We start from the raw sequence: 20,894 nt of genomic DNA, 5'->3' as shown, positions 1-20,894 counted from the left end.
AAGGAGGGGAGGGGAGAAGGGAGGGGGAGAGATAAAAAGTGAGAGGTAGGAATGTGAGACAGTACTTGAAACACGAGCGGCGTCTTTAAATAAAGAGAGCTTAGGTCAGGGCTGGTCGTTACAGCGCTCAGCTAGGCCCATGCTGACACATCAATGCCTCACTCAACCGACACGGTACACTGGACACTTAGATTCACATTAGTTATTTCACAGTTTAAGGCAACTATTCATAATTAAGTATCATGTATGCTATTCATGGCAAGAGAGAGAGTGTGCATATATGTTTTTAAAGTATTTATACAACGGGTGGGTCTAATCCTGAATGCTGATTGGTTAGAAGCGCATTCCAGACGGTGTCTATTCCACAAATTACCACCGGCTAAATCTAGGACGTTAAAATGCCTATTTACTCTGTTCCATCTGAGTGCACAATCCACTGTCTCATCAGCCCAGTCAGGGAAGTTAGAAACTTGATCTCCACTATAAAAATCATCTAGACATTATCTCACATTTCTTTTAGACCAACATTTAGTTTTCAACAGCGGAGATTTGTATAAACCTTGCTGTCTGGTCTCTCCGACATTTGCAACATTGTTTCAATATTCAAATTCTATATCCAGCTGTCCCATAGTAATGAACAAGTAGGGGTCGAGAGTCGGGACGAGAGAGAGGCAGCGTTTCTCAGCCAGTCGAAATCATGAATCAGCTGGCGAAATTCTATGGTATATACAAAGAAATGTCAATTGAAAAAAGGTCAAACGAAACGAAATGCAGCTAGTTTGCAGTCTTTCCAGCTTCAGTTTGAAGTTCTTGTGTTAGCTGTGTTGTTGGCTAGCTCCTCTGAACAAGTGTCCTAACGAGAGAGGACATTTTCTATGCCAGGCGAAATCGTGCCTCATTAGTTCATTGTTATGGATGTATCCAAATAAATGTCACTAGAAAACAGCTTAAACAAATGCAGCTACTGTTGTTATTCTGTCTGTACTTTTGACATGACTGTAAATTAGCCGCAGTTGGCTAGCTAGCAAGCAAGGGATAAGAATGTTGCCAGCCAGTATGGCAATGGAACATTTAGAACCAACAACTGGGTTGCGTCCATAGACACAGAACAAAAAGACTGAACGACTGAGTCGCACCTCTGGCAACCGAACCAATAGAACGAACGACCAGCCGGCTTGGGTAGGATGAAATAGTATGAATAAATTAATCAAAATAACGTTTTTAATGAAAATATGTCAATCATTACTTGAATATGTTGGTAACCCGTTGAATAAAAGTGATAATGCCCTCAAAGCCCATGTTTGTAGGATATATTGGCTACACCCGTGCCAACATATCCTCTAAACACAGGTGCAGCATTATCACTTAATTCCAGTATTGGGACGTGCTTCATTATAGGATACATATAAGGTTTAAACAGGAACTTTGTGTATGAATGATGACTATATAGATATGATATATATTCAGAGGAAATACCATTTCTCTTCTGTTCCCATCTGGACAAATGTAAACAGAGCTCTTGCGAATACTCATTCATAGGGAGCTCAGAGAATCATCAGAGGAATACAGAAATGTGCACCAAAATGTTTCAAGGAATGATAGAAATCTGCATCTGTTGGTACAGAGAAAGAGAGGGAGAGAGAAAAACCTTCATCTACTTTCCAAACAACAGAGAAGCATTTCAACTCCATCTTAACCTCAGATCCTGAAGACAACAAATCAAAACCGGTAAACTGCGAGGCACTGAGCTCGTGGGAATCGGCTGCCTCAGAAGCAAAAAAGGGCACAAAAATAACCAGCTCAAACAGGGTTTTTAGCAATGATGTTTGTAGCACTGAAATTATTATTGCAGCACAAGCTTGCTTTATATGCAGGCCTCGGTACTGCTATATTTACAGTCTCCCATGTACCACGAATTAGTGTACTAACACATTTAAGAGCTACTACTCTGTACATCTTCACTCACACTCACAATGCCATTTGTAAACATAAACAAAATCCACACACATACTCAAAATCCTTAAACACCCACGCATGCACACAGTGAGTACAGTATATACAGTACCAGACATAGCCCTAGCCTAATGCTAAAACCAATCATGCTTTCCTGTCTCATTATAGATGACTAAACACACAGTGAGTACAGTATATACAGTACCAGACATAGCCCTAGCCTAATGCTAAAACCAATCATGCTTTCCTGTCTCATTATAGATGACTAAACACACAGTAACTCTGAAGAGAAGAGGCTGTGCAGAGATCCAGGAGCTAATGAGTAGAACATTTCCCCAACGTTTCGGAGGAGTTCCCGAAATGATGATTCAGGAGTGTGTTGGGGACATGGAGCGGAGGGAGGAGACGTGCTTAGTCACTCTCTGTCATTATTCAATTTTTGAGTTCTGATAGATTATTAATTCACTGCAAATCTCCTCTCCTCCTCCTCTTCATCCTCCTCCCTCCTCTTCCTCCTTCCTTCCCTCCTAACAAATGTCTGTCTGACCCGATATAGCCAGGGACACTGGTCATCCTAACGGTCATCTGGTCTTAACCTTAATGCTGCACACTGAAGCCGACGCCTGTAGGCTTGTTGATTAAAGGAATAGTTCACGATTTTGGCAATGAGGCCCTTGCCCTTGGCACGCTAGCTGTACCCGAAGACTTCCAGTCTTTGTGGTAAGTTAGTTAGCATTGGCTCGTGAAACTACCCCTAACTTCCTACATACTGGATGCAGATACATAACCATGGTACCCACGAGTTCATCTGACTCCGGAGAAGAAGTTAAAGGGCTTCATTGACGAAGCCCCACACTATACCTTCAAACATATTACCAGGGGCTACTTGCTAGACTCAAGCTTAATCAAACTACTCGTCTTGCATAAGGGTTCCCCTATAGCCCTTAGACACCCCTCTCTGTCCCCCACCCCCGAACTGGTCTGTGTGGACGGCCGCTGTAGAATTTAGACCCACCAGGCCGCTTTGTAACAACGTGTGGATGGATGGAGTAATGAAGACTGTCCGCTGGGCTATTAGGAGCAAGGCACTCAGCTAATCACATAAGACACCAGGGCCAGATGTCACTTGGATTACCCACCGATTCCTTAGCTGGGCACTTTGCTGCTCAAAATAATTTGGGCACCGTAGTCACTAGTCACCGGTGCTGCTGCTGCTGCGTGGGACTGACTGAGTGCCTATGGGAGGAGAATAAGATACGATGGAGCATTGGCCTACTGTTCTGACGGTGATGGAACATTCCAGGATTATAGCACTATGATTAGGGATGACCAACAGTAACTGCATCAGCCAGGCAGCTTTGGGATTATGGCTTTAGGCTCAAATTGTAACGGCTCTTTCCATAGCAGCGCCATTGCCATCTGAAATTCCCCTCAAACTGACGTTAGTTATCAGTCATTGACTCCTGTTGGTTACTGTTCTGTTATAGGTGTCCAAACTTGAGCCACATGGGTAAATGTAGGCGCCAGCCAGGAGACTTGCCTAACTTGGGAAACTGTATATTCTGAGTAAATACTTACGAAACATGGTGAATTTAACGTATCCATGACTTACTAGGGCAACTCTGAGAGCTGGGAAAGTTACAGTTAACACAACTGAAGGGTTGAATAAAGAGTAACTGACTTAGAGACAGATAAGTATTTAAATGAACAAACAGAATGGGGTCAAACGGCTGGAACGTTATCTCTGAACACCATGCATAGGCAACAATGTGCACAATAGTACCTCACTGGAATGTCAGAACGCATTAATCACCGTATTGAATCGCCACTTAACTTCAAAACTGTTTCAAATCTGAACCCTGAACACGTAACAACCACCTCCCTTTTTGTTGTTGTTAATTGTTGGCTTTTTATATTTAAACCAACATTGTAGTCTACAAAGCTTCCAAATGCCCTCATTTGTTTGAATTTCTGAACTCTGTGCCAAACACAAAACAGTAAAGGGCCCATTGTTTGACATTTACAATGTTGGAATGCCTTGAGTAGCCTGCCTCTCCATTTAGAATACCTTAAAGAGCATGGTGTATTCAGTGCACTGCAATTAAGCAGCATTCCACAGTGGCATTTCCCCCTGTTGAGAGGCAGTATGCTGAAATGGCAATGTTCAATGTATTCAGGGGGGATTATGTCCTCTTTCAAAGGTTCATCTGCTTTTTGGGAGGATCAACTCTATTCTGCACTCTTAGAAAAAAGGGTTCCAATGGGGTTCTTCGGCAAGGGTTCTACATGGAACCAACATGGTTCATTATTGAACCCGAAAGGGTTCTACATGGAACCAGAAAGGGTTCTTCAAAGGGTTCTCCTATGGGGCAGCCCCAAAAAAATACATTTAGACAGGTAGCCTAGTGGTTAGAGCGTTGGAATAGTAACTGAAAGGTTGCAAGATCAAATCCCTCAGCTGACAAGGTAAAAATCTGTTGTTCTGCCCCTGAACAAGGCAGTTAACTCACTGTTCCCAGGCCGTCATTGAAAATAAGAATTTGTTCTGACTCGCCTAGTTAAATAAAGGTAAAATATAACCTTTTTTTCCCTAAGAGTGTGCGCGGGGAGGCCGACGGAGGGAGGATGGAAGGAAGGAGGGGGAAAGAAAGGCTGGAGGCCCTCTTGATCTGACTGGGTCCTGTGTGCTTGGCCGTTTTAATAAAGGCCTGTATAGTGGTATGCATGACAACGTGCCGTGCAGCACTCTTATCTAGAGGAGAGAGGAGGAATCAAATACACAACCCTTCCTCAATCATAGCGGGACCCTTCTCAGAGCTAACCCTCTGTGAATGTAGCAGAAACTAAGTCCAAGTTAAGACCTGGAACTCTATGTCCATGGTCCTGAACCATCCCCCTCAGCAGAATGGACAAGCTGGACACTGGACAAGGAGTCCATGTGTAGTCTGCAAGAGATCACCAGAGGCCCATCTGAGGGTTGTCTGTCTCTTAGGGATGATCCAGGACATTAAGGCATCTGTAGGAATCATCAGAGCGCATGGGGGGCAGATCACTGGTTAATGACTTGACCTCTGTCCGTCGAGACAAAGCATTAGCTCCCCTCGGCTCTGATGGGGACAGTGGCGTGAGAGAAGAGAGGGAGCAGAACCCCTCCAAACCCTACCCTTCTCTGCTGTCCACTCTACTCAGCATCAGGGTCATCGCTATCCACCCCCCTTCCAGGAGAGAGAGACTCTCTCTGACTCTCTTGTCTGTCCGTCTGTCCACACCCGTCCTTCAGGTCCCACAGCAGAGCCTCTCCTGTGCCATAAGCAGCACAGAGCAAGCCAACCTCTCAGGGGACTGGAGGTGAAAATGAATGCAGCGGTGAAGAGGAACATATTGTCTGTTTGGAGCGAGCCAATAAGCCATGTCATTCAGCCTGGCCTTATGAGTCTGTCTGCCTGGAACGGTCCTTAGAGGGGGTGCTAGGGCCTGTCGCTCCCCCACTGTCTCACATAAACACACACTACTCCAGGCCACTATTGACCACCCGGTCCACTTTTATAGCTCCCATCTCAGCTTATTTATAGAATAATTCCTCAGAGAGGCAGTCAGGGACAGCTAGTTAGCAGGCCACAGCCTCAGTACACAACAAAGTTCCTGTTCAACCTACAGGTAACTACTGCTGGCGGACTAGCTACCATACACACATGCTACAACACAAATCCATAAGGTCACTTGTAGCCAATGCATTCCAAATCGTCTTTATAATGAATAACAAATAGTCTACTGCCTAGGTGGTGGCCATGAACACGCATCTAAGCGGAAAAACAAAGCAGCCGCTCAGCAGTGGTTAGATAATAGATTACAGCTTGTTATTCACATGTAAAGTGCAGACGCTATAAAAAGCCATCTCTATGAGGCACCTTTGGCATGGTTTCATTCTGCCACAGCCTAACCTCTGCCTGTTTATTTATTAGACACATTTCAATAGATTATTGAAAGTTCCCAGAATTTTGCAACCCTAGCCTTGGGAGAGGGAGGGGGGAGAGAGGAGAGGGGTACATGGTGATGGCAGCATGAGCTCTATTTGAGCAGTCTTTCTTATTAATGAAAAATCACGAGCAGGGCAATTGTACAAAGCACAGCACCCAACTTCCTCTCTACAGAGACAGTGAGAGAGAGAGGGAAAGAGAGAGAGAGACAGGCAGGCAGACAGGCAGGCAGGCAGGCAGACAGACAGACAGACAGACAGACAGACAGACAGACAGACAGACAGACAGACAGACAGACAGATGATTTTTCATCGCCGATACCGATTATTGGAGGACCAAAAAAGCCGATACCGATTAATCGGACAATTTTTTAATTTATTTGTAATAATGACAATTACAACAATACTGAATGAACACTTATTTTAATTTAATATAATACATCAATAAAATCAATTTAGCCTCAAATAAATAATGAAACATGTTCAATTTGGTTTAAATAATACAAAAACAAAGTGTTGGAGAAGAAAGTAAAAGTGCAATATGTGCTATGTAAGAAAGCTAACGTTTAAGTTCCTTGCTCAGAACATGAGAACATATGAAAGCTGGTGGTTCCTTTTAACATGAGTCTTCAATATTCCCAGGTAAGAAGTTTTAGGTTGTAGTTATTATAGGAATTATAGGACTATTTCTCTCTATACCATTTGCATTTCATTAACCTTTGACTATTGGATGTTCTTATAGGCACTTTAGTATTGCCAGTGTAACAGTATAGCTTCCGTCCCTCTCCTCGCTCCTACCTGGGCTCGAACCAGGAACACAACGACAACAGCCACCCTCGAAGCAGCGTTACCCATGCAGAGCAAGGGGAACAACCACTCCAAGTCTCAGAGTGAGTGACTACCATCACTCAGTCAGACTGCTCTATCAAATCATAGACTTAGTTATAACATGATAACACACAGAAATACGAGCCTTAGGTCATTAATATGGCAAGACGTTTATTATTTCAGTGAAATACGGAACCGTTCCGTATTTAATCTAATGGGTGGCAACCATAAGTCTAAATATTCCTGTTACATTGCACAACTTTCAATGTTATGTCATAATTACGTAACATTCTGGCGAATTAGGCGGCCCAAACTGTTGCATATACACTGACTCGGCGTGCAATGAACACAATGAACACAAGTGACACAATTTCACCTGGTTAATATTGCCTGCTAACCTGGATTTATTTTAGCTAAATATGCAGGTTTAAAAATATATACTTCTGTGTATTGATTTTAAGAAAGGCATTGATGTTTATGGTTAGGTACATATTGGAGCAACGATAAGCACCGCATCGATTATATGCAACGCAGGACACGCTAGATAAACTAGTAATATCATCAACCATGTGTAGTTAACTTGTGATTATGATTGATTGATTGATTGTTTTTCATAGGATAGGTTTAATGCTAGCTAGCAACTTACCTTGGCTTACTGCATTCGCGTAACAGGCAGTCTCCTCGTGGAGTGCAATGAGAGGCAGGTGGTTAGAGCGTTGGACAAGTTAACTGTAAGGTTGCAAGATTGAATCCCCTGAGCTGACAAGGTAAAAATCTGTTGTTCTGCCCCTGAACGAGGCAGTTAACCCACCGTTCCTAGGCCGTCATTGAAAATAAGAATGTGTTCTTAACGGACTTGCCTAGTTAAATAAAGATGAAATAAAATCGGCCAAATCGGTGTCCAAAAATACCGATTTCCGATTGTTATGAAAACTTGAAATCGGCCCTAATTAATCGGCCATTCCGATTAATCGGTCAACCTCTAATAGAGACAGCAAGAGAGAGAGAGAGAGACAGAAACATAGCGAGACAGTGCAAGAGAGAGTGAGAGACAGAAACAGAAAGATGGAAAGAGAAAATAGAAAGGGAGAAAGCGTAACATTGCTGCTACACTAGGCATTTAACCCCACCATCCCTCTCAAAACGGCTCTCTTTTAACTACTGCTTCAGGACACCAGGCAAACACAGCGAGGCCTTGCAGGGACACACACCTGATAAGCAGCCTGTCTTTCTTCTCTCTGCTTATCACCCATGTACAGTACCGACCGGACAGTACCGACCTCCACTGCAGGTTCTCTCCCACTCACTCCTAACGAGCTGCAGGACAGCAGGTTATTGTTTGTATCTATAGATACGTAGGCCTAAACGTTCAGACACCAAGGCAGTCTAACGATATATGATATAATTGTGTGTGTGTGCGTGTGTGTGTGTGTGTGTGTGTGTGTGTGTGTGTGTGTGTGTGTGTGTGTGTGTGTGTGTGTGTGTGTGTGTGTGTGTGTGTGTGTGTGTGTGTGTGTGTGTGTGTGCGTGCGTGCGTGTGTGCGTGTGCGTGTGCGTGCGTGTGTGTGTGTGTGTGTGTGTGTGTGCACGTTGAGGTGGCATGTTTGCAGTTCTTGCAGTGCTGCAAGAGCTGATCAAAGGCTGCTGTGCCAGGTTACAAAACCCCAGAGAGAGACAGACTGATGACACACATGCACACAGACACACACAGACAACATATCAACCACCATAATTCAATCTAAAGATCGACCAATAATGGCCCTGTGGCATGTAAAGATTTCTGAAGAAACCATTAACTGTCATAGACCAGAATCAGATTGTGGATCAGTCTAACATTTTCCAATGAAATGTAATTATCGACCCAGACCAAACAATCAACAGACAAGTAGAACAAGACAAAGATACCAAGCAGAGGGAATAAGGCCATAAACAATCACAGAGAAAATACATGGTTTGTAAATGAACTGGGTTGCAGACAGATAGTAATAGCATTTGCGAAGGGGCACAATTGTATTACCCTAATATGATTGTCATTGGGAAAGTATTTTAATGGCTTTGCACTTGTTTCATTTTCAATATTATGAGCAGAGCAGGATTTAAATCATCCATGCCCTCCATGATACTGTGCTGAAGATGGCAGGGAGAGAGAGAGAAAAGAGAGAAAAGAGAGAGAAGAGAGAGCGAGTGAAAGAGAGAGAGAGAGAGAGAGAGAGAGAGTGAAAGAGAGAATGAAAGAGAGAATGAAAGAGAGAGAGACAGTGAAAGAGAGAGACAGTGAAAGAGAGAGAGAGAGATAAAGAGTGTGAGAGAGAAATAGAGAGAGAGAGAGAGAGAGAGAGAGAGAGAGAGAGAGAGAGAGAGAGAGAGAGAGAGAGAGAGAGAGAGAGAGAGAGAGAAAGAGAGAATGAAAGAGAGAGACAGAGAGTGAAAGAGAGAGACAGAGAGTGAAAGAGAGAGTGAAAGAGAGAGAGAGAGAGAGAGGGAGAGAGAAAGAGAAAAGAGAGACATATCCCATTGGAATAGCATTATCTGTCAATAGGTTGTGGTTTCATAGACATCAAGAAGCACCAACCAGTCCAGTCCAGTCCACTATGGAGGAGCATTTCCTGGGGTTATGGGTGTGCTTTAACACAGGTGCCAGGGGCCAAGGAGGGGGGGTCAACAGCTCTGCACTAATCTCCAACATACTGATGGAGCTACGCCTGTACGCCGGTACAACTCCCACCCATTGGAGAAACTGTACAGCCCAGCCTGGTCTCAACACCCTGCCAGGAATGAACCAAATACAGTGGGTGTGTGTATGTGTGCGTGTGCCCACAAAGCCCAGCAGGTATTTTGAGTGACAGACACCCATAGCCCGCCCCTGCGTCTCTGCCTCGTCGGGCGGTGAACCCCGACCACAGAAGAACCAGTCATACCCGATGAGTCACCCAGCGACCAATCAGCAGAGAGGCAGGCAAGGTGTTTTCAAAACATGTTTGATTTTGAGCAGCAGCATTTTCGGGGAAGTGGGCTGGCCTATTAGCCTGGTCTTGTCTGCTGGAGTGCAGATTGGACTGACAGACAGAATGTGTTGTAGGGACGCCATTGAGTCAATGTGTCGGATAATGATAAGAGACTAGTGCTACTCCCACTCCCTGCTCTGCTCTGAGATGGCCAGTCGTGGAGGGGACAACAGCCCCTGTCTTGAAGCTCTTTATCCCTCACACGCCAGAGCAAACAATCAATACCCACGTGTGGTTAGCCTTTCCTTTCCTTATTCCTTGTCTCCACCTCCTCCTATTCCTTTCTGTTGTCACATATAACTTAGGGATGGGGCAGATCATGGCACACATGCTTCCCCAGGTGACAAGGGGCATGATATTTGAAACTGAGCTGAAGACCAGAAAAGGGCCGTGGTGCAGAGTCATTTAGCAGCTTGGTTCCTGTTCCAATGAACTAACTGGTGGTTCTCTGAACAGGGGAGTAGCTCCCTCTCTGGAAGACCCTCCCACTCTCTTCACAGAATCCAGGAGAGGCCACAGCAACAGACCCATATCAAGCAGACAGCCACGGCCACACACCAACACACGTGAATTACACCTACCATTTGAGGAGGGTATAGAGTTTTCAACTCAATGTGCGCTAAACATGGCAGAGACTGTCTGGTGACATAACTGCTGAAGTAATGAGGGAAACCAGCCAAGCAGCCAACTCAGCTCTCCACACAGTCTGGTTCACAGCCTATGCAACATAAGGACTTCAAGGATATTTACAGTGAGTATGATCACAAATAACCAGACCTGGGTACAACTCTAAAATCTTTCAAATACTTTGAGGGTTTGCTTTAGCCTGCCTGGAGTGCTCGATGGGCGAGTTTACACTATTCAATAACTTCCATTGCTCCAGGCAAGCTCAATCAAGCCCAGCTAAAGTATTTGAAATCATTTCAAAATGCATTTGAAACCAGATCTGCAAATACACATAACACCCAAAACAAGCTATGTAAATAGCCAAGCATCACTGTTAGTGATCACACTGTCTGCAAGCCAATAAGCATCATATCAGCTACTAGGGCGGAGGCCAGGCCTCAACTCCCTGACTCTGTCTATTTCAGGAAGTTAACGAGGCAAGAACAACAGTCCTGCAGTGCCGGAGATGGAGGACAAGCTTTCATATATCTAAAGGTCAGGTCTTACCCTTTTTCTGAGGCGCATTCTCTGAAAAGCCAGAGCTTTTGCTAGCCCCTGCCTGAGCGCACAGCTGCCACGGCCCATCATGGAGGACGAGGGGTGCCTGTACGTGTGTTTGTGTGTGTGTGTGCCAATGCTCAATGTGAGGAGACAGGTTAGAGGAGACGGGTGCACCCCTGCAACCCTTCTGCACTCCCCTCCTCCTCCCCTGCACCCCCCACGACCTCTGAGAGCACCAGGAGGCCCATGGTTCTCTCCACCCCCCCTCGGTCTCTCCTTCATTTCCCCCTTTCTCTCTAACTCGCTCTGAAAAGAAGGGTCAGTTCTAAGAGCAGTCAGGCAGAGCTGTTTATACCCATGTGCCTCAGGCTTTGAAGTGAGGAGTGGTTTTAAAGGACTGAAAGCCTGGTCTATGTAGTCATGAATGAGGCCTTGAAATAATAATAACCAACTGGCTATCAAAGAAATATATATGAAGACGAGTGAAAAGTCAAAGAAAAAAACGAAGAATCTCATTTTTCTTTGAACATAAAGTTACATTATTTTCTATTTCGGGCAGCTATGACAGTGACGAAAGCATGAGGCCATTATAGTTTCAAAATGCACTAAAGAGATAATCATGGGATGAAGTCAAATTTGGGAAAGTATCTGAACTGTGGCCTGGGGTACATTCTTTTCTTTGGCTTTGTATTTTCCTGTCAGCAAGAATGGAGGACCCAGAGGCCAGTTGAATCAGTGATCTGGTGTCAGCGTTCCCTCTACACTACATCACACCATCAAAGCCAGCAATATCTGAGTCTTTGAGGGTAATGTTGACCACACACACGTCAGCGATAGACTGAGCAACACCAACTAGGTGATTCGTCAGTGATCCAGCAGAAACGAAAGAGCTGAAAACGAAGAGAGGTGAAAGATAAAGGAGAAAGGGTGATAGATAAAGGAAAAACAGACAGAGAGGAAAGACAGCAAGCAGAACGTAAAGTGTGTGCTGGTCATTTCCATTCCTGTTGATTCCCTTGATTGGCCCAGTCTCTCTCTGTACTGTGAGCTGTGTCCGTCCCTTCTCCCTCCCCTGGGGCAGCCGCAGACAGCACATCTGGCCATTTGAAGTCCTTTGGTTATCAGCCAAGTGTGTCGCTGTACCTGCAGCCATCTGTGAAGGGGCTGCCAGCCCTCCGCCAGCCAGCCGGACGACGCTCCGCTTCCCTTCCGTGACCAAGAACGGCCCATACTCTCTCGCTCCGTCAACCTACACGGTGGGCTCGCTCTCTGTTGTGCTGGTAAGGCCAACTCTGCTGCAACTCTGCCCAGTGCATTTCCAATCGTTACTTCATCTAGTGCACAATGCTTCTCTCTGTCTATCTCATTTCTCTCTCTCTCTCTCTCTCTCTCTCTCTCTCTCTCTCTCTCTCTCTCTCTCTCTCTCTCTCTCTCTCTCTCTCTCGACCTACTCATTCAAGGATTTTTCTTAGTTTTTACTATTTTCTACATTGTAGAAAAATAGTGAAGACATCAAAACTATGAAATAACAAATCATGTAGCAACCGGAAAAGTGTTAAACATTTTAGATTCTTCAAAGTAGCTTTACACACTCTTGGCATTCTCTCAACCAGCTTCGCGAGGAATGCTTTTCCAACAGTCTTGAAGGAGTTCCCACATATTCTGAGCACTTGTTGGCTGCTTTTCCTTCACTCTGCGGTCCAACTCATCCCAAACAATCTCAATTGGGTCGAGGTTGGGTGATTGTGGAGGCCATGTCATCTGATACAGCACTCCATCACTCTCCTTCTTGGTCAAATGGCCCTTATACTGCTTGGAGGTGTGTTGTGGGTCATTTTCCTGTTGAAAAACAAAATGTCCCACTAAGCGCAAACCAGATGGGATGGCATATCGCTGCAGAATGCTATGGTAGCCATGCTGGTTAAGTGTGCCTTGAATTCTAAATAAATCAATGTTAGTGTCACCAGCAAAACACCCCCACACCATCACACCTCCTCCTCCATGCTTCACGTGGGAACCACACATGCGGAGATCATCCAGCTCACCTATCTGAGTCTCACAAAGACACGGCGGTTGGAATGTCTAATGTCTAATGTCCATTTCTCATGTTTCTTGGACCAAGCAAGTCTCTTCTTCTTATTGTGTCCTCTAGTAGTGGTTTCTTTCAGCAATTCGACCATGAAGGCCTGATTCACGCAATCTCCTCTGAACAGTTGACGTTGAGATGTGTCTGTTACTTGAACTCTGTGAAGCATTCATTTGGGCTGCAATCTGAGGTGCAGTTAACTTTAATGAATTTAACGTCTGTAGCAGAGGTAACTCTGGGTCTTCCTTTCCAGTGGCGGTCCTCATGAGAGCCAGTTTCATCATAGTGCTTGATGGTTTTTGCGACTGCACTTGAAGAAACTTTCAAAGTCCTTGACATTTTCCGGATTGGCTGACATGTCTTAAACTAATGATGAACTGTCGTTTCTCTTTGCTTATTTGAGCTGTTCTTGCCATAATATGGACTTGGTATTTTACCAAATAGGGCTATCTTCTGTATACCACCCGTGCCTTGCCACAACACAACTGATTGTCTCAAACGCATTAAGGAAAATAAATCCACAAATTAACTTTTAACAAGGCACACTTGTTGATTGAAATGCATTCCAGGTGATTACCTCATGATGCTGGTTTAGAGAATGCCAAGAGTGTACAAAGCTGTCATCAAGGCAAAGGGTGGCTACTTTGAAGAGTCTCAAATATAAAATATACTTTGATTTGTTGAACACTTTTTTGGTTACTACATGATTCCATATGTGTTATTTAATAGTTTTGATGTCATCACTATTATTCTACAATGTAAAAAAATAGTAAAAATAAAGAAAAACCCTGGAATGAGTAGGTGTGTCCAAACTCTTGACTGGTACTGTCTATCTATCTATCTATCTATCTATCTATCTCTCTCTCTATATATATATATCTGTCTACACTAAACCATGCTCCCCCTCTCTCTCTCCCCCCTCTCTCTCTCCCCCCTCTCTCTCTCTCTCTCCCTCCCCCCTCTCTCTCTCCCCCCTCTCTCTCCCCCCCTCTCTCGCTCTCCCACCCCCTCTCTCTCCCTCCCCCCTCTCCCCTCCCCCCTCTCTCTCCCTCCCCCCTCTCCCCCACCCCCTCTCTCTCCCTCCCCCCCTCTCTCTCTCTCCCTCCCCCGTATCTCTCTCTCCCCCCCTCTCTCTCCCCCTCTCTCTCCCCCCTCTCTCGCTCTCCCACCCCCCTGTCTCTCCCTCCCCCCTCTCTCCCCCCCTCTCTCTCTCCCTCCCCCTCTCCCCCCCTCTCTCTCTCCCTCCCCCCTCTCTCTCTCCCTCCCCCCCTCTCTCTCTCCCTCTCCCCTCTCTCCCCCCCTCTCTCTCTCCCTCCCCCCTCTCCCTCTCTCTCCCTCCCTCCCCCTCTCTCTCCCCTCCTCCCCCCTCTCCCCCCCCTCTCTCACTCTCCCTCCCCCCTCTCTCTCCCCCCCTCTACCCCCCTCTCTCTCTCCCTCCCCCCCTCTCTCTCCCTCCCCCTCTCTCCCCCCTCTTTCCCCCCTCTCTCTCCCTCCCCCCGTCTCTCTCTCCCTCTCCCCTCTCTCTCCCTCCCCCCTCTCTCTCTCTCTCCCTCCCTCCCCCCTCTCTCTCCCTCTCTCCCCCCCTCCCCCTCTCTCTCCCCTCCTCTCTCTCCCTCCCTCCCCTCCCTCTCTCCCCCCCCCTCTCTCTCTGAAGTAGAGGAAAGAAGACAGAGAACATGAAAGCCTTCATTAAAAATGGCCATACATTTTTCACTTTGAAAAGCTCCCATTGAAACGAATAGAAGAGGGTGGGCAACTGGGCAGTTAAAATATGTGCTGTTCCCTTTGTGCAGTAACTGGTAACTGTACTGTACCCATCCAGCAATAACAATCCTTTAGATACTGTAGACTGTAGTCTATACACAATGTTGAAGATATCCTACTGAGCATACACTGTTTGAATCAACATTGTTTCCACATAATTTCAATAAAATTACACTGAACCAACATGGAATAGATGTTGAATTGACGTCTGTGCCCAGTGGGATCATTGGACAGTATTGGGCCCTGGCTCCATGAGTGTAATGTAACATGCCATGATGAAAGGCTAGAAGACCATGTCTGTGATAAAGAACCAGTCTGTTGTTCTTCCAAAGAATGCCATGCCAAATGCACTGGGTATGGGGGGGATATTATCCAAAACAATAGGATTAAGGGCCTGGACAATGTCCACCCCCAAACAGGCTGGTATGTGGGGTGGGCTGGGGTGGGGTGGGGTGGGCTGGGGTGGCCTGAGGTGGGGTGGGCCGGGACGATAGGGGAGGGAGGGGCGGGAGGCAAGATTATGAGAGCACAAAAGCTGTCGCTACAGAAGCCCCTACAGGCCCTAAACAGCCCCCCCCCCCCCCCCCCCCCCCCCCCCCCCCACAAACCTGGCTTCCAATCTGCCCATCAGATGGTGTCCATTGGTGTCACATGGGTTGAGTCTGAGCTTACCAATGGCTTCTCATCTCACAATCAAACAGAGCGGTATTTGGGGGTGGGGAAGGAGCAGGGTGGGGACATGGAGGAGAGCTGCTGGAATCACCAGGCAACCAGGCCTGAGGAGGCAACACAAAAAAACACACAGAAAGATTGCCACCTCGAAGCTCTGCCGTTCTGCTGCACAGAAGTCATGGGAAAAGCAAATCATGCGCTGTGCCAGACTCTCCCATACCATATCCATGACAGAGACAATAGACTCTCTCACTAGACACAATGAAAATGAGCCTTTACGAACCAGAAATGACTATACAATGAATATCTTAACAAATACAACTTCCCAACAGCTCGTATTCTGTTCCATTTACTCTATCCAGGGACAATGTGTCCTTAAAGATGGAATAAACAGCAAGCAGAGACACACAATACTTAGGCCCAACACAAACCACAGCATCCAGATAGAGCTGGATGTACTGCACAGGACCTGCTTGTCAGAGTCAGAGCCACAGGCAGCTGCTCTACACAAACTGACAGCAAACACAGAGCAACAACAGAACTGCCTGCTGGAAGAAGGCCTTCGCACACGCATAACACTCTGTACGGAAATGCCTTCTGTCAGCACTGAGCAGCACATCCCCAGCCAAAAACTCACTCCCCCTCAAAACACTGAGCACACTAGCAGCAACTCACGTTAAAACGTGAATTGTCCTCCAAAGACTCACACTGTCCTTCAAGATCTGACTGAGAGTGGGAGTGGTCCTTGCAGCCTTGAATGTTGCCAGAGTTTTTTGAGGAATCGAGGAATGATGCACACTTGGACTAATGAAATAATCGGAATGAATTGCTCCTCGTTCTGATCTCTCTATCTGTCCCCATACCAACGTTTTCAAAGAACATGTTGAAAGAACAGAATAGAGCATGTAGAAATAGGCCACACGTAGTAGCGTTACAGTCCCACTGATGTTTTACCTGTGAATGCTTTGTTCAGCCTGACCTCTAACCTGTCATTTCAGCTCGGTCAGAACTCAACCCGCGCCCATCTGTTCCTCACCAAACCAAACAGCCAGAGCAGCACACCTGTGAACCATTTCACCAGACAGACACATCAGAGGGATCCCATATCCCTCCCGCTTCCACCGAGATCTGGCTAACACACACTCACTGTCTGCTCTCATCAAACTCACATTGATTCTGCCGTATTCCTAGTCCCACCTCTCCCTGGCTTAGCTTATTCTATGACACGCTTTCACAAATCAATACGTCCAAGAACCTGAACAGTGAACACTAGATTTTCATTTCCTTTTCACATAGACTACTTTGAATAATGCAAAGGGGATGCTTGTAACGTTCTGCGGCATGTCAATTTTCATAACATTTACCAGCAGACTTCAAATAAGCAACTGCACAAAGGGGATGGGGGAAAGATCTGCACGCTAAAGTGAAAGCATGTGATAGGCTTAAACTCCCGCAGCGAGCTATCTGTGCATCGACAACACAGGGAGAGCGACGATCACTACTACGTACAGATCTGCTGACTAACCAAGCTATGTCACTAGCTAAACTCTCAAAACTCTCCACTCCGCATTGAAACATAATCGCCGGGAAGCTAATTTCTAACTTAGTAAGGGTGACTTGGCCCCAAATTCCTGTGGTTTTGCTGGAATTCTAATCAAAGTTGAAACCCTGTGACCTTGGAATGAAAGCTGGGGTCACAGTCCTATGAGGACGATACCAATCAGCCAGCTACCAACAACAGAGTGAGAGAGGTGGCAGACCTCAGCCTTTCCCTCTCTCTGCCTTTACATACCCACTGACACAGAGCAAGAAGGGCACTCACCCCATAGAAGACAGGGAGTGGTCTCTAAACCTCTCACTCGTCCCCCATTTCCCTCTTTTCCTAGTACGTCTCTCGGAGCGACAGAGAATTAAAACGCACATCTACACATGAACAGCAGTGCTAGGCTAGCCTACAGTCCCTGTCACCACCACCACAATCATCATCATCATCATCTCAGCGGCAGCCTCTGATCTATTCTCTGTCATTTTCCAGTGAGAGTGTCTCCGGCCTTGCGAATGCTCTCTAAGATATTGTTTGACCTGAGACTCTGCGAGACAGATCCACAAATTAAGCTAGCTGGTGCCCTGCTCTGGGCTGTCTGGTGTCCACTGACCCCCCCCCCCTCTCTATACCCCCACTTTCCCCTGACTGGGACATGAGTCTGTGTCTGAATACTGGCTTTTCCACAGCTGGGGGCTGCTGATCCTGCTCCCTCCATCATACATTCATCAACGTGTCAGTTTGGGTTATGAGACTGGGCAGCCAGGGCGCTGGGCAGCCAGAGCTTAGACTAACACACAAACTCAACAGGGCAGAGACAGGCAGGGGCCAGGCCAGGGCGGCAAGACTGGCACATCTGGCTCCGAACCATCACTACCACAGCGTCCCGTAAGACACTAACTCACCTACCCTTTGATTCTCTTTCTCCATAGGCACACTGTTGATCAAATCAAATACCAGTGGTTTGTTGGTACTAAATTGATCATGACAAAAAACCTTGAGGGGGGGGGGGGCAGTGCCTACTGCACAGTACCTTTAACATTTTACTACAGTGGGCTAAATCAGGGTCACACAGAGTGTTTCTTGATAGTCTTAAATAAATCTACTTTGAAACAAAATGGGCTTAAAAAAAGAAGATACCTGGACCATGTCAGATATAGAGGTGAAATGTATTCAGTTTTCACCCCAATATTACATCACAGAAGACTGAGATCTTTTTTTTTTTAAACGTTTCACATAGAAACATCGGATTTTCTGCGGGTTTTTGAAATAATGTTTATTAATTCTGAAAAATATGAATAACATTCCACCCATGAGGCCACAGTCATGTGACTGCAGGATAGGGCTACAGATTCGGGAGGGAGACGTTTCAGTCTTGGTTATTGAATGTCCACAGAATTCCAGCATCATGATGGTCTCTTTGCACATGGATGATCCCTGTCACCATTTTCTACCAGTGGATGTGGCCATTTCCATTGCTGTTCCTGGCTGCTGCTCCACATAGCAGGCGAGAACAGAGAAGGTAGACAATTAATTCCTCAGCTTCTCGCCATGATGAAAGGCAAGCCAGGGAACACCATTCCAACTAATTACCTTGCACAGTGGAGTCTCATTTCAACTCTCCTTTTCATGCTAATGCAAGCCTATTTGGCTGTTGAGTTTAACATGCAGAGCTCTCTAAGCCAGTCTGCAACTAATCAGTCTGGCTGGATTGGCATAAAGGATATGACCATGCATGTAGCCTACGTTTCACAAATCTAGTGAAACGAATTGCCTACCAAATAATCAGTCATTTGTCCCTCTCTAACTATAGTTTCAGCTGTAGCCTTTAATTCATGAAAATATAGACCTAAATTGGAATTACATGCTTCCTAACAATTACTACGCCTTACACTATTTGTTTTTTGGCACAATTTAGGCCTACACCAACTTTCACATTTTCAACAACAAAAAAATGCATCCAAACTAAACGTGATTGTTTGTATATGTAGTTACTGGTTTGTTACAAAGGGTTATGTTCCAAGTTAAACCAGCAGAGGGAGCACGGACTAATAGTAAAATAGACAAACGGCAATAATAAAAACATACATTTTCACATTACACCCTAACCAAAAAAGAAAGTAATGGCTCCTTTTTTGGGGTTAATGACAAGAATGTATGTCCCCCAAAAATCTGCAGTGTAATTCTAAAGAGCATGGAGGTGTATTGTGCAGTAGTTTATAATACGAAAAGATTATGGATATTAGTAGATGACCAAATAGCATTTGCCCTGGTAGTCATCACAACATGTAGCTTACTGTATAGAAAATTACAATTGTACCATAGCCATGAGACCTGTCTCTATCTGGTCTGCCTTATTCCAAGAATTAAGACTCTTTACCATGTGAGACATTGTAACAGAACAAAATAGAATTGCACTCTACTCGTGTCTTTAGGGCATAGCATTTTTCCTAAACATGCTGAGTACAATTCCCTCAATGGGATTAGTCACAGACGTAATGCAGCAACAGCAGTAGGCTACATAAGCATGTCTTTGCTTTGGTTGAAAATATATCTTTGCACAAATGAATAAACGTTATGGAGCACTAAACATTTAACCAGAAATTGAAAGTGTAGGTTTTAAATTGAGATAAATTAGGCAAAATTTGCTCTCCGGTTGCGTGACTATGTGCGAACTGCGATGTTCTTTCTTCTCGCCCTTTCTCCCTCCTCTGTAGGCTATAGAGCAATGGTGTAATTTCAACACCAAGACTATTTGGAATTAAATGCAATAGCTTTTAAATGAAGATTTTGAAATGTATTTGTAGCCGACTGGATTAAAATCGTGGGATATCACACGGGAACATCACAAGAGAATAATTATGACGGCTAGGGATGCAGACTGTAGCCTACATAAGGATTCGACCATCGATGTCACACTACATGTTTGCAACCAGAGCAATAACTATTATGACAAAGTGATACATATTATCAAACTATTATGGAGCTAAACTAAACACTAAACAGAAAATGAATCATTATATCATTTTGTAATACAAAGAAGCGATAGGGTGCAAGGCAGTTATCTCTCTTGCCTCTTTCTTATTCACAATATTATTTTATACAAGACTGGTTGACCTCAAAAATACTTCAGATATAAACATATCTTACCTTCGTATACAGGGGCCATCGGTGCAAGGACTTCTGTTATTCATGGCAAAAAATAAAGCGAGATATCTGTTCAGAACTCAGTAAAAATCTGCCATCTTGAGCCCCTGACAGAGTCGCTGTCTCCTGCATTACTAGCTCAGTTCATTAGTGAGAAGAAAAATCTAAAATCCAATCCAAGGTTACAAATTCGTGCTCAGTCCACGGGAAAAATATAGTGTATTATTTCTGCAACAAAACCCTGCCGATTGTGAATAGTTTTTTGGCTCAAATGTTGAGCCAAATTGCAGGTTGACTTCAGCTAGTGTACGACATGTCTGTAGAGTCCCTGCAAAAGTTGCAATGCGAGCGGAGCGAGTTTGGTGTACCGTATAGTCAATTGACTATCGAGTCGATCCTAGTCTTAACTGTTACATTGTAGTGCAACTTTGTAACTATTAATTCATAACGTTTAATGTGATTTGATATTTGGAGAAAAGGCCTACATATTAAAATGTATATAAAATAATAGTGGGTTATAGGTTATATGCATGTGGATGTTGTAGCCTAGCTTTTGTTAAAACATGAGCCTATAGGCCTTTTGTTTTATAATTTTTTAGCACTACACAGCGGATTCCAATAATGAAAGCTTAATGATGAGTTGAGTAATGAATCAGCTGTGTAGTTTTAGGGCAAAAAAACAAAACGTGCACCCCTTGGGGTCCCCAGAACCGAGTTTGGGAAACACTGGTCTACAGGCTAACTGCAATCATT

At 45.1% G+C, this 20,894-nt stretch overlaps 1 protein-coding gene across 13 annotated transcripts in view; it reads right to left on the bottom strand.

The window, feature by feature from the left end:
• LOC139407119 (homeodomain-interacting protein kinase 2-like) overlaps positions 1–20,485 on the bottom strand; it is a 100,972-nt gene extending 80,487 nt beyond the window's left edge. For all 13 annotated transcript variants that reach the window (XR_011634063.1, XR_011634067.1, XM_071150522.1 and 10 more), the window contains exon 1: positions 20,145–20,485. Coding sequence is in view for 11 of the 13 variants with exons in the window: in XM_071150522.1 (XP_071006623.1) it covers positions 20,145–20,163 (19 nt within the window). In the remaining 2 variants the exon portion in view is untranslated. The remainder of the gene's footprint in view (positions 1–20,144) is intronic.
• Between the last annotated feature and the right edge of the window lie 409 nt (positions 20,486–20,894).

This window comes from Oncorhynchus clarkii, chromosome 1, assembly GCF_045791955.1.
Source record: "Oncorhynchus clarkii lewisi isolate Uvic-CL-2024 chromosome 1, UVic_Ocla_1.0, whole genome shotgun sequence".
NCBI lineage: Eukaryota > Metazoa > Chordata > Actinopteri > Salmoniformes > Salmonidae > Oncorhynchus > Oncorhynchus clarkii.
Note: the sequence above shows the minus strand (reverse complement) of the source record. Positions and strands in the feature narration are given on the sequence as shown.